Raw genomic sequence first — 27,940 nt, 5'->3', positions numbered from 1 at the left:
ATTGATTAATTGATTGATTGATTGATCAGCGATTCTTCATTGTCATAACTGAAACATTAGTAAAACTCAGAAAAAATTGACAAATAAATCATTTAAATAAATGAAGCATCATCAAACGTTTTGGGTATTTCAAATTTTGTTTTATTAACAATTCATCCCTTTGATAGGATTGTATGTTTCTTTAGGTCATCAATGCCCCCAAAAACATACTGTACACATTTTACAAGGGAAACCACGATTCAGGCAACAAAAAAAAGAAGAGAAAAATCTTTTTTAAATTATAATACAGTCTTGAGGAAAAAATATAAATAACTTTTTTTTTCTTCTCTGGTCGAGCTCACTCTATGGTACAGACATATAATAAATAGATCGGATCTGACATCACTCAGCTGATCTATGAATCATCTTTCTATGAGTCCATTTGTGTAGCAGCATTATAGCAAAAACAAGCCAATGGAAACAGAGATCCCCCGTTTCCCTGGAAACCTTTTACAAATCCTTAAGTCATCACACTCCCCCTCCTCCATCTCAGCCAATGACAGACAGTGATATTGCATTGTGGAAACAGATTCAGGGGTCATTATATTCCAACAATGTGATGGCAGCATGTAATGGCAATCTATTATTATTATTATTTTTAAGTTACAAGCAAGAAACACGTTAAGGTGACATTACAACTTTGCCATGCTTGTTGCACATGCAGTGGAGGTGAAGCACAGAGGTAAGAAGGCGTAGAACTGCTGCTGCGGGGCTTATGCAAGGTTTGGAGACGTCTGTGAGCAGAGATTTGGTACTAAATCTGTAATGAATCAATCTAGAAATAACTTATAATCTTTCCACAAGATTAGCCCACCTCCTGAGGAGCTGAAGAAAAACATTAAAAGGTCCTAAGCAAGTAAAGGATGGAATAAAATAGCATTAAATCACATGCTATTCTCCTTGTGTACTGTGTACTTATATAGTGCTTTAGAAAATACAATACTAATGATGTTTGATTGTCTGAGATACAAGTCATAGAAAAGTAATTGGCTTTCTGTGCTGACGAGAGGCTACAGGTTGTAGGAAGAGGTGAGGCAGGAGAAGCAGAAGCAGGTTATGTGGGGGCGAACAGATCACAAGTCGGGGTGAGATATGAACCAGGAAGGCTCCACATGAGTTTGAAAAACAGCAGGACCCTTCTGTAGTGTTTTGTTTCATAAGGAGAAAATAAAGCGGGGGGGGGGGGTCAGAGGAATCACTGGGTAGACACAACAACATGCCTTATTCAATTCATTACAGGAAAAAACACCATCTCCGGAAAGAGACCAAATGTTACTTTTTTTTCTTCTTTAAAAACACAACGAGAGTCTTTGTCCTAATGATCCAGCTCGTCCTTTAGCATTATGTATTATTGTGAGTGTTGCTCAAGATTGCCGACCCTTCTGAAAACAGTATTTGGTAAAACTGCTCCCCCCTTTTTCCTGTTAAAAAAAGTCTTAAACAGCGTGTCGGGTTCAATTGTGTTTACAGATATCGACATCCTTCGTTTCCAAGAAAGGCGAGCGATGACCACTTCCTCTTCTTCCTTGGCTATGGTACTCGGTCTGAGTAACAGAAACATTCCAGACGCCTTCCTAACGTTACATATTATACTCTGTCAGTCCATTTGTTCATGTTGGTAGGGTGGCAGGGGACACATGAGGAGGAGGAGGAGGAGGAGGATCAGGATTCTGCAGGAGCGTCTTCGTCCTCTTCAACAGGTTTTGGTATCTTCATCAGGATCGCCTCTGCTTCCTCGTACATCTGGGAAATAAGGACATGGGGATGGTAGACAAAGACGTAGAGTTTCAGATAATGTAGGGGAAGGGGGGGTATAACGACAATTAATGTAATAAAATCTACAAAATGTAATGCATGTTCAGTCCGTTTTATAGTAATACTTGCATATTGTAATAAATTAGGAAATATTGCATTAGTTATTTTAATTTCGTTTGATGTAGGTAGAGCAAACTAAACATGTACTTCTTTATACTATAAATATCTGAACTAATTATATATTTTATAATTAATTTATAGTCAGTTCTGATTTTGTAAGAAGGATTTTTATGAATGAAGACACACACTTTGGTTGGTAATTATTACACAATACATGTATTATTTCACAACTTAATAGAGTACCACAGTGACGCGTCCTAAAACCCGGAAGTAAACTCCTTCCGGTTCCTTCAACAAAAGCCAATGCAATTTCTCCATAGGATTTTGGAAAATAGCTCTAAATAAGGTCTGTGGTTGACACACATTGAAGAGACAGATCACGTTTTGTTCAGCCGGATAATATCCACATGTCTACCCTACTTTTATAATTTTCTAATCATAAATCTATCCATCATAAATCTATCGATTAGATAATCTGTCTCTTCAATGTGTGCCAACCACAGACCTTATTTCGAGCTATTTTCCAAAATCCTATGGAGAAATTGCATTGGTTTTTGTCGAAGGAACCGGAAGTGGTAAAATGCTATACCTTCAGCAATGTTTAAAATGTAAGGCAGACATTTTTTTTGAGGGGAAAATGCTAAACATTTTGTCTAGTTATTACATATACATGGTGTAATATACGAGTGTGTTGTTAAAGCGGTTATGATGTCTCACCGCCATGAACTGCACGTCCTGGAAGAGTTCCTGTATGAAGCGTCTGGAGGTCAGGCGGAACATGCAGTGGGCTAACAGGTTAGACACCTCGGAGTACAGGCAGATGTCGTCAAACGCGTAGGGGAACTTCTCCTTTATCCTGCAGGAGGAAGAAAGGTATACAGGTGTTCAAAAAACAAACATTTTGCAAATGAACATGCATCTCAGAAAATGTTAAATAGAGCTGCTGTATTTCTTTGAGTTTTAAGTGACAAAACAAGACATTTAAAGACATCAACTTGGATTTCGAGAAACTAGGATGGACATTTACTATTTCCTGACATTTTATACACCAAACAATGAATGGATTCACATGTGGAAAAATGGGCAGATCAATTGATAACAAAAATAACCAAGTCGCAGAGAGAGAGCCGTACGTCAGTAGTCCTGTTTCGTGGCCTTTGGTCCCTACAGAGGAGCTGAGGTTGATGATGAGGCGGAGCACCTCCTTCCTCAGCAGGACTCGGGAGGCGGGGCCGTCTTCTGATATCGACTTGCTGCCTACATGACACATAATGAAGAAATATTCAATATTTACCACAATCAAAACAATATAAAAGCAGTACAACCGAGCAAATACATCCCTTATATCGCTGTGGAACTAATGGTATGTTGAATTTAAGTCATGACAAAACGGCAGGCAGTAAGAATTAAACACATTTACACCATTAAAAAGAAATGATGGAAATGTTACAAAGGCAGCATACCTGGAAAGGTATAGAAACCCCCCCCCCGCTCTGCAGGTTGTGTTCACTTACTCGTAGTCTTCCCTATGACGATGTCCGCGGGGATGGGCGTGCTGCAGACGGACCCCTGGGACACGGCGGCGTCGCTGCAGCCCGACACGCCGGATAACTTGGACTGAGGCATGACCTCCAGGCGATGGCCGCTCTGCGCTCCCCACGGCTGGAAGTCCACAAATTCTGGAACAAAGAAAGATATACAAGTTATATTCTGCACTGAGTTTAATGTTAACGACTGAATGTGTGTGTGTGTGTGTGTGTGTGTGTGTGTGTGTGTGTGTGTGTGTGTGTGTGTGTGTGTGTGTGTGTGTGTGTGTGTGTGTGTGTGTGTGTGTGTGTGTGCTGACCTGTGCGGGGGTGTGTGTTGTTGATGGGCGGCCGAGTGGGGTATCCGAGGACGCTGGACCCCACGCAGTAGAGGCAGTTCTCCTCGGTGTGCTCCTGCAGGCCCGTCTCGTCCAAACCCACCGTGTGGTTCTGGCTGTCGCCGCGGCACACGATCAGCTCGGAGATACTGAACTGTTGCTTCAGGGAGGGGAGGGGGGGGCGGTCTCCTGCACACAGAGGAACTCAGTTAGCTAAAAAATCAACCCTTTTCTTTATTTGTTATTTTAAAATATTGTGAAATCATTTTATCCATTACAGTTTTGCATGATTATATAACAACATAGGATTTAGTCAAACATAAATAATAATAATAATAATAATTGGGAGAGAGTTCCACAGTGTTGGAGCCACCACCTGGAAGGCACGGTCACCTTTCGTGTTTTTAGGTTAAAACTCAAATAATACAAATTCATTCATTAATTAAAACACAAAGATAGTAACAAATCAGATTCATGGCAAATTAAAAAAAATATATATCATATAATACCATAGGACGTAGTAAAACCTAAAAAGTAAAATAATATATATATATATATATATATATATATATATAAAATAATTAAATATATATATATATATATAAAATAAATAAATATATATATATATATATATATATATATATATAAATAAATATATCTCTCCTTCATGGTTAGAAGGATTGGTAACTTGGAATTATCTTTGCAATAATAGGCTCATTATAGGACTCCATAATTAGAATACTATAGTTTTTATAATAGTTATATTTTGAGCTATTATAGTTCTATAGTATGTGTATAAGTATAAGTCCTGTTCTTCTTTCTGTGTCTTTGTATGCAGCATTTACACCAAAGCAAATTCCTCGTATGTGTAAATCTACTTGGTAATAAAAAACTTTTTCTGATGATATCAACTTTCTGATTGTAACCTTAAAGGAGAAGTTATTTGCTTTATCTCATAGATAACAACCATCAGTTTCATAATATTTTTGTTCTTAATTTTGGGATTTAAATATAATTGAATCAGGCCTTAAGTTGAATTTACCGTCTCCATCTCCAAAGAGGAAGCGTTTGCGCTCCTCCGACGGGGGGCTGATCCTCTGCTGAAAGTAGGCCGAGTCTCTGATGTGGAACATGTCGTTGATGTCCATGGGCAGAGCCAGGCCCACGTAGTCGTCGCTGCACCCGTAGGTGACGCTGGAGACCATGGAGCGCACTGAGGAGCAGCGGTGCAGAGTGCTTTGGTTGATGGGACTGAGGAGCTCCTCTTTATCCAGAGAGGCAAAGCTGAGCGCCTTCAGGAACCTAGGGAGGGCAAGAGGAGAGGAGCGTGAGAGGGTCCGGGGGGAGAGACTGGGACAGAACGAGGAACATGAGGAGCAAGTGAAAGAAATGTTGGATAAAAGCAAAGAGACGGACTTTAGTGAACACAGAAAGAAGGGTTGGCGATGGGACTCTAAAGAAAGCTATCAGGGCGGCAGCTGAAATCACAGAACACGTGTTCATCCAAAGAGCGATGTTACTGCATCATAGCTGTTTCTAATATCTACTTGCAACACTTTAAAATACAATAAAGCACCCAAGGATGAAAAGTCTGAAGTTTCACAAATTAAAAAAACTACCTATTAAGAGTATTAATTAAGGGAAAGGTTTATTAGAGTAGACAAAATAACCTGAACCTAAAAGTTGATATAACTAGTTCTAATATTGGCCAATGAAAGTATACCGTTTGATAAAGTATGTGTTGTTTTGAATCAATTCAAATAAATTGTATTAGCCACGATTTTCTGAGTTTATTTATCTTTCAAGAAAAGTTCAAGCTTCTTAAATATTTGCCGCTTTAGCCATTTTACATTAATGTTCTGATATTCGACAAAAACAACAATGTTATATATTATCACTATTCCTTTCCAAGAACAAAACATTCATAGTTTTACCAATTCAATGTTTGATTTAATTTCTATAGAAGAAAATAAATACCGTGCAGGATTGTTTTTATAATCAATCAATTATTACACTATAATACTTAACATCCCAACACATTGTTATGCCATACAAACAGTCTAACCACATGCATATTATAACACCTATCTCTACCTGTGTGCTGTTCTCTATGAAGCTCTATGAGGGGGGGGGGGGGGACCACTAGTGACTGCATACTCTACATGGGGCTCTACACATACTACAGGAGTCAAAGCAGACATATCTGATTGGGTCAGTTCTAGAAGCTACGGCTCTACTAAGGAGGACACTGGGTCGCTCCACCCACCGCGGGGCAAGTGTCCTGGACAGCCTGCGGTATGGACTTATGACGGGGGGCTCTGGACAGGTACCCCTCCTGTCTGACATCCTGACAGACATAGAAGGTGCACAAAACACACACACACACACCTTTCATTACCATGTAGACAGAAGCAAAAACCTTCACTCAGACACAAAGCTGCTTAAGCTTCAGTTGCACAAATGATTTTTTTGTTATTAACAATTTCAATATAGATCACAGCTATAGTGCATTATACTTATACGTTTATTGTGGAGGCTCTTGAACAGTTATCAACTGGTGGGTCTTATAAAACATAATGTCTATACACACCAGAACAATCAACCATTTCATTTTATTAAACACCTCTAGGTTTTAACAATTACAATTTTAGGCTCAGGGAAATTGTGATGCTCATGTTTCACCATGTGTTTTCTGTTAATACTACAAAACTGTATCAGTCAAATCTAAATTGAATTATATTTCATATATATTGAATATTTATTTTCCTCATAATTTCTATAGAAAGAGATGTAACTGTTGTGCAGGACTGCAAGTCTCATTAGTTGAAATGTAAAAGTTGTTATGTTTTATTTATAATGGGTTATAAATAAAATGATGGTTGAGATTACAGTACATTTATTTGCCGGAGCTCAAAACACTTTCCACACCACTGACAGGTTTCACCATCATTTGACCTGCCTTCAGCCTCTTCTGTCTGACATATATTTACCCACCATTGCTTTCACATGATTTAGTTACTAGTTAAAAAAAAATCTTCATACCAGAGAAAACAGTATAACCACATGTGTATTATAACCTCTATCTCTACCTGTGTACTATTTACACCTCTAGGAAGCTCTAAGAGGAGCGACCAACCAGCCACTGAACCATCTACTGTACATGGGGTTTCTTTTCACACTACAGGAGTCAAAGCAATATCAAATGAACTGCAGACATAGAGCTAGAGAAAGCAGCTATCTGATTGGGTCAGTTCTAGAAGCTACAGCTCTACTAAGGAGGACACTGGGTCGCTCCACCCACCGCGGGACAAGTGTTCTGGACAGCCTGCGGTATGGACTTATGACGGGGGGCTCTGGACAGGTACCCCTCCTGTCTGATATCCTGACAGACATAGAAGGTGCACAAAGAACACACCTTTCATTACCATGTAGACAGAAGCAAAAACCCCTCGCCCCAAAGCTGCTTAAGCTTCAGTAGCACAAATGGAAATGTGAAATGTTTTGTCGGTAACACTTTCTACGAAGACCACAGCTATATGACATTATGTTGGCATTCATAGCGGATTACAATGCATTTATAAAGCTTTGTTCACTACACTCAAGATGCACTTTTATACCGGTCATAAAAGGTTTTAGATGTTGCTGAAAATAAATTAAAGGCACATTATAAATGCTTTTGATACGTTGTAAATTACAGGCCGACTTATAACACATCATGACTTTACTGTTTAAGTGCTATGGTACACACAGTATCATAAGTTAGAAGAAATAGTAGATAGATTATTAATTCAAATGATTGTTTTTGTGTTGATATCATGCATCAGAAAGCACGAGTTGTTAATGAGTGAAGTGAAGCAGCATTATAAATCCATTATAATTCACTGTGAATGCCCTCATAATGCAGTATAGATGCAGTCTTCATAGAAAGAGTTTAACTTATTGTTTCTCTAGGATGAGGAAACACATTTTATTTTTTAGTTAATGCAACAACAACCATCATTCAGAAAAAATGAATAATTGGATTATTGCAGAACCTTTTATATGGATGCTTTCTGTCATATTGGCCATGACAGCTGCCTTACCTGCGAGGCGTTAACCTGGAGTCCAGGCTGCCGGTCTTCATGGTGATGGTGTCGGTGAACAGCACGTCTTTGGCGGGTGAAGCCAGCGCCTCACTGTGAGACAGAGACGGCTGGATCCTCTGCTGCTGCAGCCTCTTCAGCGTGGCGTAGCCCAGGGCGTCCCGCGGGCTGGTGTACATGAAGCTGCAGTCGGCCAGGTTCTTCATGGTGTTCAGGGAAGGAGACTTGAGGGACTGGGCTCTGCGGGGGAGAGTGTGGGAGGAACCAGGCGGTACCAGAGAGGCGGTGGCGGACTTGGAAGTGGACATGTGGTTGGTCTGAGCCTGGGGGGTGAGAGAGGAGAGCGTTTTGACAGTCTTGGCCGACACCACAGTGTTGAGGCTCACGCAGTCAGAGGAGTCGGGTTCTGGTTCGGGATTATCGGGGTTTCCCACGGTCTCCCTGGAGGGGCTGGAGCTCATGGAGCTGATGCCGCTGGTGGTGGTGTCCGTGTTAAAGCTCTGACTGCGACTTTTAAACTGAGTACCTCCGCCGCCCCCTCCCACGTTTCCTCCAGTCAACGAGGAGCCGCCGTCCCCTGCTAGACGCTCCCGGCTGCTCTGCTCCCTCTCTCGGCTGGGCTGCTCCCCCGCACCATGCCCTGCGAGGCCACTCAACCCGAGGGAGGAGCCCCCTACTCTGGCCAGCCCGCCCTCTACGAGCTGCTCCTCAGAGCCCCCCCTCGTCCCGACAAAGGACGTCTCCAGGCTGACCGTGGGACTCTTGGGCATTCCTCTGCCGTTGAAAACAGGGGTGAAGACGTCTTGGTTGGGGCTGTAGATAGAAGGCTCCGTCACCGTCCTGTTCCGCTTCATGCTGCCCATCTTGATTTCAGTGGGGGTGCGAGAGCCTGAGGGGATCTTGGGGTCGCTGGTGGAGCGCAGCTTCTTGCTCGGGAGGGACAGGGAGTTGAGGAAGCGAGTGCGGACGAAGCGGGTGGAGGCCAGGATGGTGAAGGGGCTGCGGTCCTTCGCTGGTTTGGAGTGTAGAAAGTAAGAGGGCTCGTCTGAGGGGTCCAGGACATCACACTTGTCGTCGTCAAGGATGTACATGTCTGAGAGCACAAGGAGGGAAGAACACGATAGGAACATTGGAAGGCTATATATACCGTAATATATAACAAATAAGAACTCACTGCTACATAGTTTGAGTTTCTCCTTCTGATAACCATGAACAATTGTCTGTATATACAGTATGTCTGTGCTCCTGTAGTAGTTTGGACTTTTTTAAGAACATTTTTATTATCCAGAATATTTTATATTGTTTATATTTTATATACTATTTTTCATTTTATTTGTAATTGTTCATTCTCTGTTCCACTTTTTAAGTATTTGTATTTTAATGTTGAACACACTGCTTCTGAAACAAAATAATTTCCCAAATTGGGATCAATAAAGTATATCTATCTATCTATCTATCTATCTATCTATCTATCTATCTATCTATCTATCTATCTATCTATCTGTCTATCTATCTGTCTGTCTGTCTGTCTGTCTATCTATCTATCTATCTATCTATCTGTCTGTCTATCTATCTATCTATCTATCTATCTGTCTGTCTGTCTGTCTATCTATCTAATGGCCAGGGAACAAAAAAAACGTATAGAGATGGGATCTGTTATATCCCTTATGTATCAATAATGTTTCCACTGTAGTAGAGTTGACGGTCTTCAAATGCTGGTAATAAAGCAAAGCGAATCCTACGTACTTGGTTGAGACTCGCTCTCGCTGTTGTGGCGCGAGCTGGTGGACTCAGAGTTCAGACTGAGCGTGCTCGGGACTGAGGAGAGTTCAGAGGTCAGCTGCGCGTCGACCTCTTCTGGAGTGACCGGCCACTGCGTCCTGCGGCTGTGTCTGACTGCGTCCCAGCCGTACTGCTTCAGCACCTCACAGCCCTGCCGGGTCTTGGAGATGACCCCCAGCACATACACACACGTTCTGTGAAGGAGTGAGAGGGTGGTTAGTGAACACACTGATTGTACAAATGTGTTGACCAATACTTTCAATCATAAGTACCATAGCATGATTTGAGTTGTAGGAGATGTAGGTGAATAAAAGAAAAACACCCCACTTCTGTAAAAGTGGTGAGGTCAAAATACTAAATGTACAATAGTTTTGGAAAGTAAAACATGTGTGTAAGACTGAGGGACCAGAGTAGTTCCCACACGACTTGTGGGATAGCAAAGATGGAACTAAAATAGTAGAAAACTCTTAAATCATGGCTGAAAAATGAATGGGCCATTACTTAAGGATAAGATAAGTGATAAGAATAGGTGAAATATTCAAATTGGAGAAAGCACACTAATTATTTAAGGCCAGATTCATTATTGTGGGACAGTAGAAATGCCCCAGCATACAAATCATATTCTACAGACTTTTAACAAAAAATATATAAAATATAAAAACTCACCTTTTAATATATTTTTTTCAAATAAAAGATATCAATTATTAAAAATGTATCATTTACACATGAATTATATTGCATATGGATCAGTCCTACTTGGAACACTTTTATAGTGTTTCATGACTGTTGGCTTGCTGATCTGTAACGTCATAAGAAATCTCATTTTGCATTTACTCATCACTGTTTTGAATTATATTCTGAGCTCTTAACACCACCGAAGTCTATTACGTGTTTATTGTGTCCTTAAAATATTTAAGGACAAAAATTCCAAGAGAACATTTGTTTCTTTCTTTATAACTGTGCCCCGTGTGAGGCCCATACATGCTACACTGTAAACGCTTACCCTCGTACTGACAGTACATCACAGTTCTGAGCCAACGAGAGGATGTCAGGAATGACGTTCTCCTCCTGCAGGAGATTCAGACCCCAGTTTGAAGAGCCAATGTTGCCCTGCATGGAAAACAACACACACTATTACAGCCATGTCTTTGTAACTAGCCTTTTCATTATTATTATTATTATTATTATTATTATTATTATTATTATTATTATTATTATAGCAACACAGTAACTGAGGTGACATGAAGTGACACTGACCAGAGCCCAGAGAGCGGCCTTCAGCTGTTTGATGCCCTCCCAGGTGTCCAGCATCGGGGAGCGAACAGTGTAGCTGAGGTCAGGAACCACACTCTGGAGAAAAACGAAAAAAGACGTTAAGAAGAAAGGCGGCTAAATCTGCATAATCCCCAGAGAAATCAATGTATAAATGAAGCACTTATAAAAAGAACAGAGTGTGCGGTGGAACAAGTGAGAAATACCTGAGCCTCCAATAGATGGCAGCCTGTCTTATCGTGGACCAGCTGACCATACAAGTGCACAGGAAGATAGACATTTGGTCTTTGTAACCTGGAGACACAAACAGAGAAGTTTAAAAAGAAGTTAAGCACGAAAGGGTATCCTTTGCATTGTCAGGTGATAATAAACTACAGCTTCTCACCTTTGGTTGCTGCGTCTGACGTAGTTGTCTCCATCTACAGGTTTGCGGTAGGTTGTAAGTGCTTCGTTGAGCTGCTCCTCTATTAGGTCCACGTATTTTAGGTTGTATTCCTGCAAACAAAGACGCATTTATTTCAAATAGCAAACCTCTGTTAGTGTGTGGTCTTCATATATTATAGTAGCCAATGCAATTTAAACGTGGTTTGCACATTTCAAGGCCAATATCGTGATCATACCTTCTGCCATTTGTCCAGCTGTTTGCTGACGTACCCCCTCTCGTTGAGGTAGGAGAAACCTTTAGGAATGGACAGGAACCTAAAACAGCAGAACAACAAGATGTTCAGTGTGTTTCAGAAGGCTGCTGGACTACATCAAAGACTGACCCAAATCCTATAATCCATGTGTGGCAAGCAGTGCTGTTGTAATGACCTGAGGAGCAGCAGGAGGCCCTTGTCTCCCAGGTGGGACAGAGCTGGTTTCAGCTGGATCAGAGCGTGGAGGTTGGCCTGAGAAGCAGCACAACAGACAGTCAGACAACAGTAATGAGGAAAATCAAATGCTACCGTCCGAAAAACACCATCAACTCAATCTAATTGCATTTCAACATATTAAGAATAACATATATCCAGGAATTATTCATTATTATTCCGTTATTTATGAAATCCTGAGGGTGATCCATGTTCTTAGCATGATATAAAAACAATTCATCAGGGAAAAATATTTTAAAAAGCCTAGGTAGTCAATCAGGATCATTACTAATTGCAACCACAAGAGGATACAATTTCTAAATAGAACAAAAAGCATGTATGTTTTCTTCTAGGTGAATTTTAATGTATCATGTTTAAGTATGTGGTCGTTATTGTTCACTGTAATAGTGAGGGAAGAATGCATCCTAATCTGACAAACAGATCCTTTGTTCTACTTCTCTGACGGTCTTCTGTGGGACGCATGTGTTTGACAGCAGTCACCTTGTCCTCGCAGGCCTCGTCCAGGATGTCCAGAGCCTCCATGGACACAGCCTTGCTGTGGTCGTGGAGCTGTGTGACCAGCAGCTCCATGCCCCAGCTGCTGAAGAACTCCACGCTCGCACGTAGCAGCACACGGAGGTGTTTGGTGGCATACAACCTGCACACCTGCTCAACAAGGAAGGAAGAATTGTGGGAGAAAGAGTGGAAATTAGGATATTACTATCAGAACCTATATGTGTTGGGAACAAATGAGCAAAGCATGGTAAGTGTATTACTTTGTATCTATTAGAGATGCACCAATGGGCCAGCGGAGGAAACCCAGTCTTATGTATCCGTTTGTTACGGGTCTTATTTAAACACTTGAACCACACACGGACAAAGACAGTAACTTCTCAGCCAGACACAAACAGCATCATACTGTCGGTGCTGAAGTTCTTCAGTGTGACGTAAGAAAACATAAAGCTTGCAATTTGTAACACCTCCAAGAGCAAAATAGAGGACCAACTTTAAACATGTGTACATTATTTTGAATACCTTTGGTGCCAATTAATGTTCTTATAAAAGAAACAAATACAATTGGAATTTGCAGACATTCGGAGTACCTCTATTATGACTTTTCAATGAGATGTCTAATGTTGTTTTCAATCTTGGGTAGATGCCAACTTCAGAACTTGTGCTGCTTTTCCTAACAGTGCCTTATGCAGGTTTTTACGTGTACGTCACGCCCTGTTTTCTGGAGGCTGTCTTACATCAGTAGCAGCAGTAAGGGTCTTGGAGAGGATCACTCTGGCCAGACCGTCCCTGCTGTAGTCCAGTGTGGATATAGCCAGTTTCAGCACAGCATCCTGGTTCTTCACAGAGCACAGATTCAGCAGGCTGCAAAATATAAATAAGAAATATGTTTGGTAAAATGTTTCAATTGATCAATAGGACATCTCTGTAAGTCTTCTATGTCCATGCACTCACCACTGAAACAGGCCACATTTCTCCAGCAGTTTGACTCCCTGTGGGTGAGCAGAGAGTGTCCCCAGGAAGAGGAAGTAGTGTTGGCTGAGTGTGGTGAGCAGGCCGTTACTCTGCAGACAGCGCTCGGGCTTCAGCCCTGAGGACGAGGACAGCCATGACACCATGTCCTTCACCAGGTCCTCCAGGTACCCCTGGCCGTCCTGTTGACGGGGAGAGAAGAGAAAAGACCGAAACGCAAGGCAGGTAAGATAATGATAAAAAGGTAAAAAAAAAAGCGAAGTGAGTTTTTGTTGTGTAAATGCACACTTCTCTGACCTCGTCTGATTCCATGAGGAACTCGATAAACTGACAGCCAACCACAGTGAGTTGTCTGGCTTTTGGGTGATCCAACGCCAGCCCTGCGTACAATTTACTACTGGGCTTATAAAAGTACAGCAGCCTCCGCACAAACCTGCATCACAGAGAAAGATAAAAAAATAGGATGTCAATACAATTAACTGTTTCAAATGCTGCCCTGGGTTTTGGTGATACGAAGCAGTCTTACCTGTGCATTTGTTCATCTTTGTTATTCCTGAGGTTTACATGTGGCCACTGAGGGAGAAAACAACAACATTAAAACATCAGACAGGAAGTAGAACTGGCATAAAGGTCAGTGGGGCTTCATGAGAGCAGCCTGACCTTCAGGATGGTGGCGATCAGCAACCAGTTCCACTCCAGGTTCTGCTTGTGGTTCAGAATGTGACTGTCTCTCAGGTTCAACATCAGTGCTTCTTCTGTGTCCTGAGGACAAACACAGAAAAAAAGAAATATTAAAAAATGTAAAAGTAATTTTGTTGTTTATTCAATGTGCCCCTGAGAGCTCGTTTTGATGTTAAATTACAGACTAAAAATCAATAAACAATAAACAAAATATGATTAGCATCAAGAGGTTTATGTTTTAAGTGTAGTAGTGGTAGTGGTGGTCTAATGAAGGTTGTGAGTTCAAATCCCGCCTGGAACACCACCACTAGTGTGCCCTTGAGTAAGGCACTTAGCCCTCAGTTACTCCAGGGAGAATGTCCCTGTAATTGGTCATTGTAAGTCGCTTTGGATAAAAAGCATCAGCTAAATGAAATGTAATGTAACAGTGGAATTACCTCTAAGAGCTGCAATCCATTCAATCAATGCTTTTCACAGAGATACATTAGGAAACGATGAATGAAGCCAGCATTTACTGTAAGTGTATTTCCAGTTACAAGGTTGTCTTCCTGTGCGTTTCCCCTTTCAAAGCATTTGTGCTAAGCTAAGCTAAACACACACCAGTCTTTGTATTGAACGCACAAAGAAAGTTTGATATTAATTGAGTGGGGTATAATGGAAATGAGCATATTTTCCAAATAGATGTAGTTCTTAAATAAATATGTTGCTGAGGCACAGTAGGTAGAAAGCATGTTGATATTTACCTTTATAGCGTAGATGTCTCTGTGGACACGCGAGTGCGTCTCTCTGCGGTTATGAGAAGACACAGACTTGCGGATGATGTGATCCAGGTAAAGACTGTGTGGTTTCAGACCTTTCTTCTTCTTTTCATGGAAGCGCTTCAGATTGTTGACTGCTGCACTTGCCCGACTACAACATAACAAGAAACGTATATCTCTTTTAAATGTGGTTTACAATATTTCACACACATTAATAATAGAACACGTTCATAGTTCCCTTATGTACTTAATGTAACATAATGTGAGTTGCTCTACGAGAGAGTTTAGCTTTTTAAAGGAAATGCCTGACATGCCTATCAAAGTATACTCACAGTCGTTTTTCCTGTGCAATGTCAAAGGAGGCTGCCATGTTGATGAGGGTGGGGAGGCAGTGCAGGTGGTGACTGTGGGAATGGGGAAGGATGGTGTTTGCCTAAAAACAGAGGGGCAGGAGAAAAGAGAGTATGCATTAGGTTTCACGATCACATTTGTAGGCCACTTTCTAAAATAAAAAAATCTGACTAAAGCAATGTTTATTTAGCACTGACACAGCATTTCAGGGAGTCAAACTATATTTTCAGGGATTGCATTTTGTCATTTTAATATTACCATGTGTAGAAGTTCTCCCAAGAGGATGGTGGCTCTCACAGCAAGCTGGTCATCGCTGCTGGTCACAACTTCCACAAGTCCCTACAGTGACAGAAGAGAGCATCATTGTATCAAAAATACCATAAATCCGTCTTAGGTGCAAAATAATGAAAAACACAGTATCAGCTCACCTCTAACAGCCCACTGGAGATGAAGGCAGAAAGAACAAATGCCAGGTAGTTGTCCATCAGATCAGGTCTAATGATGAAAAACAGAAAACGATTATTCATGCTCATGTCATGCATACACTGAACTGACAGCCTTTTGGGTCAAATTTGGTTCAACATATTCCATCTTTGTTCTCTCATATCATCTCTCACCTAGAGCGGGCCCGATGGGGTAGTATGACTTTGGCCTCAGCAGCTAGAAACCCATCGGACAGTCTCCAGGTGTCCTGAAACCGGGCGGGGTCTGAGGAAGAGCAGAACAGAGATTAGTTTACACTCATTGTGTGACTCAAATATTGTCTTGGGTTGAAAGAGCACCAAACCATTTAAGTAGGAGACTTTGGAAAGAGTTGAGATGGATGCTTTACATGAAAGACAATTACTATTTATATGAACCTTTCTGTTACTTTCACTTTCAGTAGAAGCCATTGACTGAGACCTGTGTTGTGAGGTGTTGTAATGTGACTGCAAATTGTCATCATGACATTTTTCCCAATCTTATTAAAGTGTCAGTAATCTAATGTATTTGTACTGTAATTGTAATCTAATAGTCACTTTTTTGTAACCTAGCTACATAAAGCCATTTCAGGTATTTCTTTCCTCCCCAAGACTGACTTTGGAGTTTGCTTTATGTCCATACCACAGAGCTAAAATGGCGATTACATGATCATTTCTGTATGTAGAACATCTCCCTAATCGCAAGGTACCAAGAAACTGGGAGAAGGTATAAATATGTGCTCTGAAGATATAAAGATGTTTCTCTCACCAACACTAAGAAGAGCTTCCATGAAATCTTGAGTTATAATGGGCACAGGGAGCCTGAATATCTCATATAACACCTCCAACAAGCCTTTCTGCAGGGGAAATCACATTACAGCAGTCAGACACACATTGGATACAGCACAAACTACATTTGTAGGCACTCAAAAAAAAACACCACTATTATCTCAGTGTTGTGGATTGACAGTACAATACTCAAGTTACTCAAGGGTAACCCTATTTACTCTCTGGTAACAGGGTGATGCTATCTGATTTGATCCGTCAGTGCCAGAGCGGCCTTTGGGTACATCTCACTCTCTGCTCTGATACTCATGTACAAAACTATTTATGAACCAGTTACAATACTGTCTTTATTCTCTTCTGTCATTGTTATTACTACAGGGGGTAGGATCAAACTGCAGACCCACTCATTTGCAGATCAGCGCACTAAACCCCGGAGCAACAGCAAGAAGAGCAGGTCACTGGCATTATTCTGGGAATAATATCTAGTGCCTTTTCCTCCTACAATAGCCCTTTGTGCTGTCAAATGAAGACTGGTGTGACTAAAATATTAACAGTAAAGTTTGCAATCAATTATATATTCACTGCTAATTTAACTCACAAATTTGTTCATTTGTTTTGCATCCACAAACATCCTTTTTCTGAATGCAACTATTTCAATACTCACCCTAACTTCCATATTTGGTATGCAAAGTAAGCCAATTAAAGATTGGATCCCAGAATTCCCAGCCTTGCATAGGTTGATAATTCCTGAATAAAGAAAGAGACAGTTAATCAAAAGTAATATAAATCAAATAAGTGTATTTATTTGTACACTTAAATAACTTTATTTATAACCACATCCAAGTCCTTACCAGACCAGGAGCGAAAGGCTGCCACGATAGCCATTCTACTCGACAAGAAACGGGCCTCTCTGTCCTCCCTGAGAGCATGAAAGAAACACAAATGAAAACCAGGACACCATGTTCCATACACACAGCATCATAATGATCTGTGTACCGCGCCTCACACAGAGCACACAAAGCATATCAGAGAGGAGAAACTACACCACAAAAGCAGAACAAAATGCTAAACAGAAGTCACGGAGAATCACAAAGAGATTTCTTTTTATATAAAAACACATTATTCAGAGTGACTTAAAGCATTAGTGGGACTGCTTCAAAGCCTCTATCAAGTCATGCTGGAGTCGAGCAGCCCTGATAACATGAGCCATATCGCAAAAACAAAATACAAACTCTCAAATGCATGGTGTTAAATACCAATATGGGAGCATGGCGAATGGTAAACAGAGGGAAATGTCAGAACACTATTTATTTGTGTTCCTACTGCAACAATGACATCCTTCATACCCCCCCCCGCACACACACACACACACACACACACTCACTTGAGTTGCCCTTCAGCCGTGTCTGCGTTGTGACGGTAGTGAAAATCTGTAAAAGGTGCGAGGATTTGCTGGAGGACCAAACAAACACAAGAGGGAGGAAAACAAAATACAACCGAATTCAGATCTCATTGAAAATGAAGTGGTCAATTAAACACACAACGAGCAATAGGAGGAGCTCCATTAAAAGAGAAAAACATGTAAAAACCTAGGTATAGCTACAGTTAGACATTTTAATGTGGAAATGTTCCATAATCACACTGTACACTTTACATTTATATATTCAGTTTAATATTTAATATTCCATCTGTCACATACTTATGTATATATAATACCTTATAGATATCTTATATATTATATCTTGTTAATTTGTAAATTCAACATGTATATTTTCTACTTTCCTGTTTATTTCTTGTCTTTTAATTTTTATTGTACAATGTCATGTCTTTGTATGCTGCTGCAACACAAAATGCCCCCAAATTGGGATCAATAAAGTACTATCTTATCTTATCTTATCTTATCATATTATACCTTTAAATATTCCCACGAAACATCTTTCAGTAATAATAAACCTGCTTCAGATCTCATATGACATCATGTGGATGTTATGACCGTGTGCTGAGATGTTTTTGTCCCAGGTGTCTGTTTACGGACAATGAGGCTTTAGAGATCTGCTGTAACTGATTACTGTAAGCTCCATGGGAAAGAGACGGGCAACCTGCGGCTGCTAATCCTGACTGAATGACTCCCAGCACACTGGCTCACTTATAAAAGGCAGCCTCTCCTGAATTCATATCTATGTCAGTGTGCGTGAGTGAGTGAGTGAGTGTGTGTGTGTGTGTGTGTGTGCATGTGTGTGTGCATGAGTGTGCATGTGTGTGTGTGTGTACCTCCAGTTCGACATCGACGCGCACATACTGCCGGGTGCGTGGGTGGTTGAGTAGATGGAGGATGGTGGTGATGAGTGCTTCGTTGATGCGGCTCAGCTGACAGTCGATCACACTCTTCAGGATGGTACTGAGGCCGCCACGTTTAGCCACCACCTCCGGGTTCTTCAGAGCTAAGTGTTCAGCAGGAAATAAATATTAGAGCCGTTTCACATTGCTGTAGCGAATGTTTTTACCTTTGAAGCTTTTCGAATGAAGCTTCAAATTAAAAAACATTATTTTTAAATCCTCAATTTGACTAAAGACTAAATGACTTATATTTGATTTAATACTCTTTCTCTAATAAATCTAGTTTTGAAAGGTTTACCACAACACCAACAAATATTGAATTATAAAAACATGTTGTGAATTTTGGAAAGGATTACATATTTCTTTTGCAAATAAAAAGTTACTTTTGGACTCTTGAGTTATTGGAAATGTCAACATGACATTGATTGAAAATCCAATGCTACGCCGCCCTCACAGGAATATAATGCTTCCTATAGTATAATGCTAATGATATTACTGTGGACTAATCTGCAACTGTGAAGAAATACCAGGTTGAATGAAAAGACATTTCAAAACACAGCACAGCATTGGGATCTTAATATAGCATTTAAATGTCAATTTACTAGTTTTGTTCACTATTTTCGCAATCCCTCAAGAGCTCCTCACAAAGCCGCTGGTTTTGCAAAATGAATGATTCTGAACATCTGCATTGTGAATCTCCATCTCTAAAAGGCCAGGTACTCACCTAGCTCACATACGATGGCGATGGCGGCGCGGACCATGCGGTCTCGCTCCTGAAGTCCATCAGTGCCCACGGCAATTAAAGAGTTTGCAACAGAGGAGGGGAACAGCATCGCATTGACAGTGATAATCTGGAGTGGGACAGAGAGAAGGAAAACGTCGGTCTTCAAACATTCCCAGACAAAAAGAGGCAGAAAAATAACTAACATTTCTTTCCAGGTCTCTCAAAAGAAAATACATATTTGAAAATGAAAAAAGATTACCTAATTGTAATGTAATTACGACCAAAGAGCGTGTCATTTGTGTTTTTGGTCTTAATTAGCTAGGATTTCTTTAGACGATTATTCATTTTTTTATGGACATCTTCAAGCTGAACGACTTAAATTCAAGAAAAATGAGCCCATCTCTGATAAACATAAGGTATAAAGTGGTGCTTTTTCATAATTGTATTGATGAATTAAATACAATACTAAGAATGTTCTTTCTTTAGTTGAAAACAGCCCTAACTCTGAGGGTCACATTTATCTGAATTTACATTCCAAGAAGTGATAACAGAAATGATTAGGAGGCTCTATTTCATATATGATTTCACCACAAGGGTTGTGTTACTGCCTGGATGGCAAATCATCCTTTTTCTGAAACCAGACCCTCACTATGTGTATGCATGTGTGTGTGTGTGTGTGTGTGTGTGTGTGTGTGTGTGAGACCCCAGTTACACAGGAACATTTGTGCACCGTATGCGTTTTCAAAAAAGTATTCCGTTCACACGCATTCGGCTCAATTAACGTGTCCGTTCACACGAGACCGCTGGAAACGCTGTAGTACATATGCCGGGCCTGTAATTGGCGCTGCTGCCACCACAAAATACACCAAAAGCAGCGAAGAAGACCCCGGAGCATGGTTGCCATGGTTGCGCTTCTGTTTATTCTCCGCGGTGGACGGCGTGTGCTCCTGCTGTAATTCTCTCCGGTAATCCACCAGCAGATGAAAAACACCCACCTCTCCGCCTCTTCCAAGGGACGAGGGAACCATACGGCAGAGTTTCCGTTAACATTTTTTTTCGCCGGTCAACATGTCTGTTAAAGTTGAAATCTTCCGGACAAAATTAGAAAAGTGCCGGTCAGAGGTCGTCTTTGTTATTTATTGAGCCTTAAAACAAATTGATAACGACTCTATATAATAATAATAAACGGAGCCTCTCTTTTCCTCCCCCTCTTCTGACAGCCCAGCAGCTGATCTCTGAGCAGGAGACGTGGGGAGAGGGAGACGTGGGGAGAGGGAGGCGGGGCTATTTCATCGTTATCAGAAAATGATCGTATAGAGGCGTACACACGGAGCCGTTTGACCCCCCAGAGCATTCCGTTTGCAGATCTATCCACCTTGGGACCCGTTATCGTTTGCGGGGTCCGTTTCTATCGTTTTGTTACGGCCTTGTGTAAACGAAAGGGCTATACGCAAGAGAAACTATGCGGATACAACCCGTATCGTCCTCGTGTAAACGGGGTCTGGGTGTGAGTGTGTGAGTGTGTGAGTGTGTGAGTGTGTGTGAGTGTGTGAGTGTGTGAGTGTGTGTTTGTTTGTGTGTGCGGGAACACGAGTGTGGGTGTGTATGTGTGAAAAGAGTTTACAGTAAACTACAAAAAGAGCTATACATAGCCCGGCCTGCAGACTCATGCAAACTGTCCACACAGTGACTCTGCTGCTGACCCAATGATCTTTCTGCTCGCACTAAGGCTGAGCAGTGAGGGCAGAGGGAGCAGTGAGGGCAGAGGGTGCATTCCTCTAGCAATTTAAGGAGGCAGTATGGAAATAAATAAATAAAATACAGAAGATCTTACCTTTCGGACTAGCCTCAGAGCCTGAGTCCTCTCGCCCTCATTGCTCTGCTGGATGTCAATGCATCTAAACAAGCACACAAGCATTATTAGACATGTCCTTTTCTTAAAAACACAACCAGCAACAAATGTGTCAGCAGGAAAGAGACAAGTGAGACTGAAGCAGAACATTTCAAAGAAACTGGCCGACTTTGAGAGGTGACTTCTCGTAAACACTAATATTTTTGGACCCACACAAAGAGAAGTCATTCAGATATCAGTTTATTTTCAACCCACCTTGCTATCAAATAGTCCACCTGTAGTCTGAGGACCTTCTGCAGCACCGTGGTGTCTCTGATGAGGTAGCGGAGCGCCCGCAAACCTGCAGCACGCACTTCCTTAGCCTCATTCAGTAGAGCTAGTCGCAGACTGGAGGTAAAAGAATAATCAAATTGGACATGACATACCTATTCACTGGGACTTGAAATACTTTTGTTATTTCCTGCATTTTTTCACAAGCATGATGATTTCTAATTCCTGCTGATCAGTCACAGGACCTGACAAACAAACTGTTTCACTCTGTCGCCTTAATAACAAGCCAATGATTTGGAAAGAGTAGATGTTCAATGATGTACATTAGAAACTAACGAGACTTACCAAACGATGATTTCTTCGTATGTAAACCCAAAGTTTTCTTCACGGTGGTTGATACTGCATAGCAGCTATAACACAGAGAAAGAAGGGTACATATAATACATTGATTTATAGAAGGAAGGAGGTGACATGACTTTGGTCAGTTTGCAGCAGGGTGCTGCAGGAGCCATGCAGGTGTGCTTGTTGTATTTTTCCACTTCTCTGTTACATGTTGACTGGTTTGGAGTAGATGAATCGTGACTGCATAATGTTGTGTTTTCACTGGTGGTGTGTGGAAGTTATAATCACCAGCGCGTTGGGGCAACACATGCACAGGACCAGTGTCACGTCCACCACTTGTTGTTTACTAATGCATGGTGATATGTGGTGGACTTGTGAAAAAGAAGATTATAACAGAAAGTAAGAAATAGATTTTGTTCTATCCATAGGCTGACAATTTGTTCCCGTTATCCATTTTTAGCACAAATGTACATTTTTACATTACACTGCATGCTTTTCATCTGACGTCTTTATCCAAAGCGAGGCATTTTGGGTTAGGTAACTTGCACAAGGACAGTAGGACAGGTTGACCGCAGGGGCAGGGACCAAACTACTGACCCTCTGATTGGTAGATCAGCACAAAAGTTCCCTGAGCCACATCACCCTGACACTTTTAGCCATCCCCTCACCATAGGTCCCTTTATTATTACCAGAGGCTCACACACAACTGGTGTTGAGAAGATTCAAATTCTATGTACACAAAAGCAGTTCATTATAAAAACAATAAGCCTTCAGCTCCAGTCTGTGTCAACTCATTATACCCACAGAGCAATAAGCTCCTTGGGCAAAGGGTGCTGCTATTTTAGAACTGCCACCTTTCTCATAGACACCCTGAAGCGCTTCAAACCAGTCAGTGCTACTCCATCAGATAAGTTCAGTCTAACCTTGCCTGTCCCGATGCTGCAGCAGTGAAGGCCTGTCATGATGTTTACGTTATTTATCATAGGATATATTTACATCACGATTGTTCATACATGACCTTGGCATCGCTCAGACATTGCTCATTCTTGTTAACAGAGCCCCAAGAGTCCATTTGTTTATTTTGAGGTTTCTAGAATATTCTTCCGCATTGAAAAGATGTCATTGCATTATTGTGCCGTAATATTATCATTACATTAGTCGTCTGGTCGTTTTTAAATTACATTTACGGGAAGTATTCATGGGACAGTACAACGTCCAAAGTTTTGAGACAGACAAACAGGTAATTTTGGTTTGACTCTTTCCTTAAAGCTCGACATAAATCTCCTCCTTCCTTCACCATAAACCACAAAAACAAAACTGGAAGAGAGCTGGAGCATGATGGGACGGGTGATGATGAGAGGAATGGTGAGTAGGGGGTTGTTTTAAACCAGCTGTGATGTCAGAGCTCAAGCAGGCAGGAGCAGGAGACGGGGAGAGGGGCATGTGACACTCTCTGGGGGGATTAGGTCACCCTCACTGTCCTGAAACCCTTATAAGGAATCAGAGGCACGGTGCGCTCACAGACGTATACACACAGACACACTCAATATTACGCTCCTGTCAGTTGTAAACCAGAGAGTTAGGCCAACGCTCAGTCTGCTACACTGCCAGCTGCAGTTTCCTAAAGGCCGCACCAACGATTGGTTACAATGTCAGACATGCTTAAAGGCGACGCATGCATCGATCAAATCAGCAAACGTCTGGGCAGGAATCAGTGACCCGGGTTGTGTAAATGGCTGCGACATTTCTCAATGAGGTGATGGTGAGCTATCGTAATGTCAGCAAGATTTCCCTTTGAGTTTTGCAAGGCATTTACTTGTTTTCTACACCCCTGTTATTTCTGTTTAAAGTAACAAGAAGGCTCAAAACTATGCAAGCTTGTGTCAGGAGAAAGGCAGAATAAATCCTGGAAAGGTCACCAGTCCATCACAGCGTCTGTGTACGCACAAAAACACTTGCATCTAAAACCACGTTTAAGAAATGTCTGTGATTTCTATGATGATGATCAATTATTTTATGTTACCTGCGCACACAGATCACTTTCTTTACTTGACACATTTGCAGAACAGTATGTGCCAGTACATTGCAGTGCGACACAGAGACAAGACTGACCCTTTATCACTCATGAACAAAGCGCTGACATCTAAAAAGAGGAATAAATTGAAGTTGGGGCAAAACATACATGTTGGAAAACGAGTTTCTGAGATTCATAAGAACTATAACTGAGATTAGGGATCTTAGGTTTCTAAAGTCAGTGAGTTGCTCTTCATACACATTGGGTCTGTGTGCTTTCCCATCCCTTAAGCTCCTGTTACATTCACTGTCAGCGTCACAATGACAGGCACAGCTAGGCCTGCTGGCAGCAACACCCAAGAGGAGAGGATCAAGGAGAGGTTAGTGATGACACTACAGAGGGGAGCACAGCTAGTCAATCGTATTAGATATTTGAACAGCAAGTCAACCTTATTAAAAAGCTGCATGTTTGTATTCACAGCTTTAACCTAGTCTTGGGAGTAGGTTTAGGGAGATACAACAAATGTACTATTCATAGTGTTGTCAGCACAGCCTAGATAAACAAATAAAACACTGGGGTGGAGGGAGCAAAACTTGACAGCATTACCTTTATGAAGTTGTTCAGGTGGCCCAGTTTGCGCATGTTACTGACTCCGTGTGGTTTGGCCACATTTTGAAGGATTTCACGGAAGTTTTCTGATGGTTCTGTCGAAAAAGGATAAAGAAATACAATGTAACCAAGACAAGTATTAAGCCATATTGCCATAATATCAGTCAATGAACCATAATTGATGTTGATGTTGCAGGAAGGAAGTTGGTTTAGCTGGTCGAACTAATGTAGTGTTTACAGTCAACAAAAGGTCTAGACGCACAAAGCAGGACTTGAGCGGGGAAGTTTCGGTTTTCAGTTCCTTCCAATGATTATCAGCTTCTGTAATGCTAGATGTTCTTGACAAAAGACAAAACACACTATTCCTTTTGCAGGAATCAGTCCCTTAGCAGTAGCTTAATTTGCATAGAAACCAGTTCATTATAACAAAAATATATATGCTGCATAAAACTATGAATAAGCCAGCTTAATGAATTGCATATAATAGTTTCTCCTCAACCACAAAATTCACCAGCAGGTGAGCTTGATTTAGTTTGCATGTATAAGCTTCATACAACTGAAATCATTATCTCTTAAAAGGGTACTAAACCAACTTCTCTCCGCTTATATTTTAAGAAATCAAACATGATTGATAAGTATGTTCAGCCAATATTATATAACCAGAGGTCTTTTGCAAACGGATCTTGCCTATTTACTGTGTAAGAATCATGGTAATAGTGTGTATACAAGACAGTTTACATGGACTTGCTATTCATGATCGTGCACCCTTGGGCACTGACATGGTTACATCTTCAGCTTTAAGAGTGTTCAAATCCCTTGTGATACACCACCATATGCGAACAGAGAATATGACCTGAAATAAAAATGAGGATAAACCTATATTCTCTCACAGTTATTTTTTGATGGAACAGCTCACAGATGAACCCATCCTTATGTTGTGGGCTCGTGTCATGTCGATGGGCCTAGGATACGGCTGGATATTTATGCTGCATTCATTTTCAATTTGAGGTTTTATTCTGTTATGCAATCAAATGAAATCAGCCGGTCCCTAATTCCCAAACATGGGGACAGAGAGACGCTGCTCCATGTAAACAAAGTGGTGCTGCAGGAGTAAATCTGAGCAGTGCATCTGTGTATCAGTGAGCCACTGGAAAAACACCCTGCGCTGACTAAATGCTACTCAGCTAACAGCCTTGAAACTATTTTCCTCATACATCCAGTGATGACCAATGCATGACTACAGCACTTATGTCTGGTTGGCTAAATTACAGGCTATCTTTGCCCACTCACACCAATCAAAACAACAGGGCATCGTCATTGCTGGTTAGCTGTGGCAGCTAGCTAACGCTAACTCAGCTAGTTAGTTAGCTCGCTGCCGCCTGTTATTATGATATCGCCAGCAATGTTATTAGACGAAACAGAAAGGAAATACTAACGACTTTACAGCAGCTTTGCCAGGACAAGTGTCTGTACTTTCTGGGGTGTCACTTTGTAGAGCTGGTGTTTGCAGAACAGCTCCACTTCCATTTTGAACAATAATCGCTTTGAGGGTGATGTGATGAAGCTTACCTCTGGTCAGATCCAGCGGTACATTTTCCTCTCCGCTGTCATTCCGACCTGTCAAAAACACACACCAAGGACACGATGAGGGGACACACCGGGGTCATCAGCTGCCTGGGGAGATCTAGTTTCGCAATATGCCACTATAACAGACATCACTGCATCGAGTTTTTCAGGCTTACCTCGCATCCGAAGACTCCGGATAGGACGGCCGCGGAAGCTGGCCGCCATGTTTCCAGGAACATACACAACACCGGAAACTTCGCGGCTTCTCGCGAGAGAAGAGAACCGACAACAGGGGTTGTCGCCGCGACATCGCTGCAGCAGAACTCCCACAGACCTGAGATCAGATCATAGGCGTACTTTTCGCTGGGGACATGTCCCCACCACTTTTTGAAATGGCCAATTTTGTCCCCACCCACTTATAGTATAACTTATAAATGTTCTGAAACATAGCGTGCACAAATACATGTAATAAACAAGGACACTGGTTTAGTGTCAATATGTGCAATTTTTGGAAATGTTAGTAAACTTTACTAAAACATTTAAAAAAAAAACATTGCTCCCGCTGTGTTCAATTGTTGTCTTTCTTTAACTAGTAAGCAGACTGCAATGCAATAATAAATAACGTCCCTGTCATGAAGTCAAGTTCTACCAAAATCCCCTCACACATCTCCTAACACTTCCCCTGGTGGTTTTACTCCATTATAACATCTGTTTAAGGTATAAAGGCTTTTGCATCAAGGATTTTTTATTTTTTAGTGCTTAATTTTAGTGAATATTTTTTAAGGAACTTTTTTTCTTTATAATTCTTGGACAGACCTTGTTTGTTTTTTTTAAATATACAGCAAGACATGTTGTACCATGCTTGGAATTCGAACCCATGGCAAAAAGGATTGATTTGAGGAGACTGGATCACATCACTTTTCTTCTCTCGGAGCAGGGGGGTGTCACCGTGTCACCTTTTCTGTCGTGCTAGCCACGACAGAAAAATCAACTCAAAACATGAAAAGTCAAAAAGATAATAAAGGAGTTGAAAACATAGAAAGTCCTTTGTGTATGTTCTATGGGTTAAACACATGCTGATGATTTAACATTTCCCCCAATTAAGATACACATGATTTGTAAATATTGTGAAAGCATTTCACTTTTGCCAAATGTTCAAAAGCTCAGCATTACTAGGTTAAATAAGATGAAACGTGGCAGTAATTAGAGTTTCAATTGTGGTTAAAGCACAGCTGGAGGTTGTACTCTTAAATGTTTGAAATAAAGTGAATACCATAGACACAGTAAAAATGATTTTCATAGATTAAAACAAACACTTCTTAGTCAGCCTCAACGTTTAACCAACATAAAAGCACTTTGACAGTTGTAATAATCATGTAAACCAGTAGGTCTCACCAAAACACAACAATCTACAATGTGTCAAACAGTAGTAGACTGGAAAGTACTCCACTTGTTTACTTATTTGAAATAAGTACAACTGACAATGCAAATACTTCTTTAGAGTGTGTGATATTTCTTTCTGTATATTTAATGATTACCAATTAAGTCCTTTAATGGAAATCAGTTATAATTGAAAGTCATTATAAACAATGACCTATTATTGTCTCCTATATCATTAAAGCACCCACTGAAGATAAGGATGAATCAAATCTGACCGATCTATTCAAAACAAACCTATCTTTAGTTTCATATTCAAACAAATACAAATATTAATTAATACAATTAAAAGACTTTCAAACAGCCTTGTGCATTGAAAATAAATAGTTTTGAACAAGATGGAAACTTTAAAATCAGAAATAAATTATATGTGCGATTAAAACACTTGTAGGGTTCATGTTTCCAGAATGCTGCCATTGAAGCAAGTTAGGCAGTTTTCCCTGGAAACATCAGTATATTCGGTAGATTTCCTCTCTACTTGTGTCAGTGTCACTCTGTTTCA

General features: G+C 41.0%; 1 protein-coding gene across 2 annotated transcripts; it reads right to left on the bottom strand.

Annotated features, from left to right (window-relative positions):
* Nucleotides 1–118: 118 nt before the first annotated feature.
* Nucleotides 119–26,243, bottom strand: LOC117472703 (rapamycin-insensitive companion of mTOR-like). Of its 2 annotated transcripts, XM_034118047.1 has the most exons (38): nt 26,178–26,243; nt 26,005–26,052; nt 24,433–24,530; nt 21,816–21,880; nt 21,456–21,587; nt 21,183–21,246; nt 19,349–19,475; nt 18,559–18,728; nt 17,672–17,739; nt 17,139–17,206; nt 16,952–17,034; nt 16,271–16,358; nt 15,658–15,748; nt 15,469–15,535; nt 15,299–15,379; nt 15,022–15,122; nt 14,675–14,840; nt 13,911–14,012; nt 13,777–13,823; nt 13,548–13,683; nt 13,233–13,432; nt 13,016–13,142; nt 12,267–12,431; nt 11,728–11,804; nt 11,535–11,613; nt 11,300–11,409; nt 11,121–11,208; nt 10,900–10,992; nt 10,646–10,752; nt 9,607–9,836; nt 7,861–8,953; nt 7,080–7,160; nt 4,821–5,080; nt 3,761–3,967; nt 3,429–3,593; nt 3,048–3,171; nt 2,632–2,770; nt 119–1,782 (listed from the first exon to the last, which is right to left on the bottom strand). In XM_034118047.1, exons 1-38 carry the CDS (start codon nt 26,224–26,226, stop codon nt 1,702–1,704), a joined length of 5,277 nt encoding a protein of 1,758 aa, XP_033973938.1. In that variant the 5' UTR covers nt 26,227–26,243; the 3' UTR covers nt 119–1,701. The 2 variants fall into 2 exon arrangements, with proteins under 2 accessions (XP_033973938.1, XP_033973937.1); XM_034118046.1 differs by lacking the exon at nt 7,080–7,160.
* Nucleotides 26,244–27,940: the final 1,697 nt, after the last annotated feature.

The sequence above is a fragment of the Trematomus bernacchii genome, unplaced genomic scaffold (assembly GCF_902827165.1).
Source record: "Trematomus bernacchii unplaced genomic scaffold, fTreBer1.1, whole genome shotgun sequence".
In the NCBI taxonomy this organism is placed as follows: domain Eukaryota; kingdom Metazoa; phylum Chordata; class Actinopteri; order Perciformes; family Nototheniidae; genus Trematomus; species Trematomus bernacchii.
This window is presented reverse-complemented; position numbering and strand designations above follow the sequence as displayed.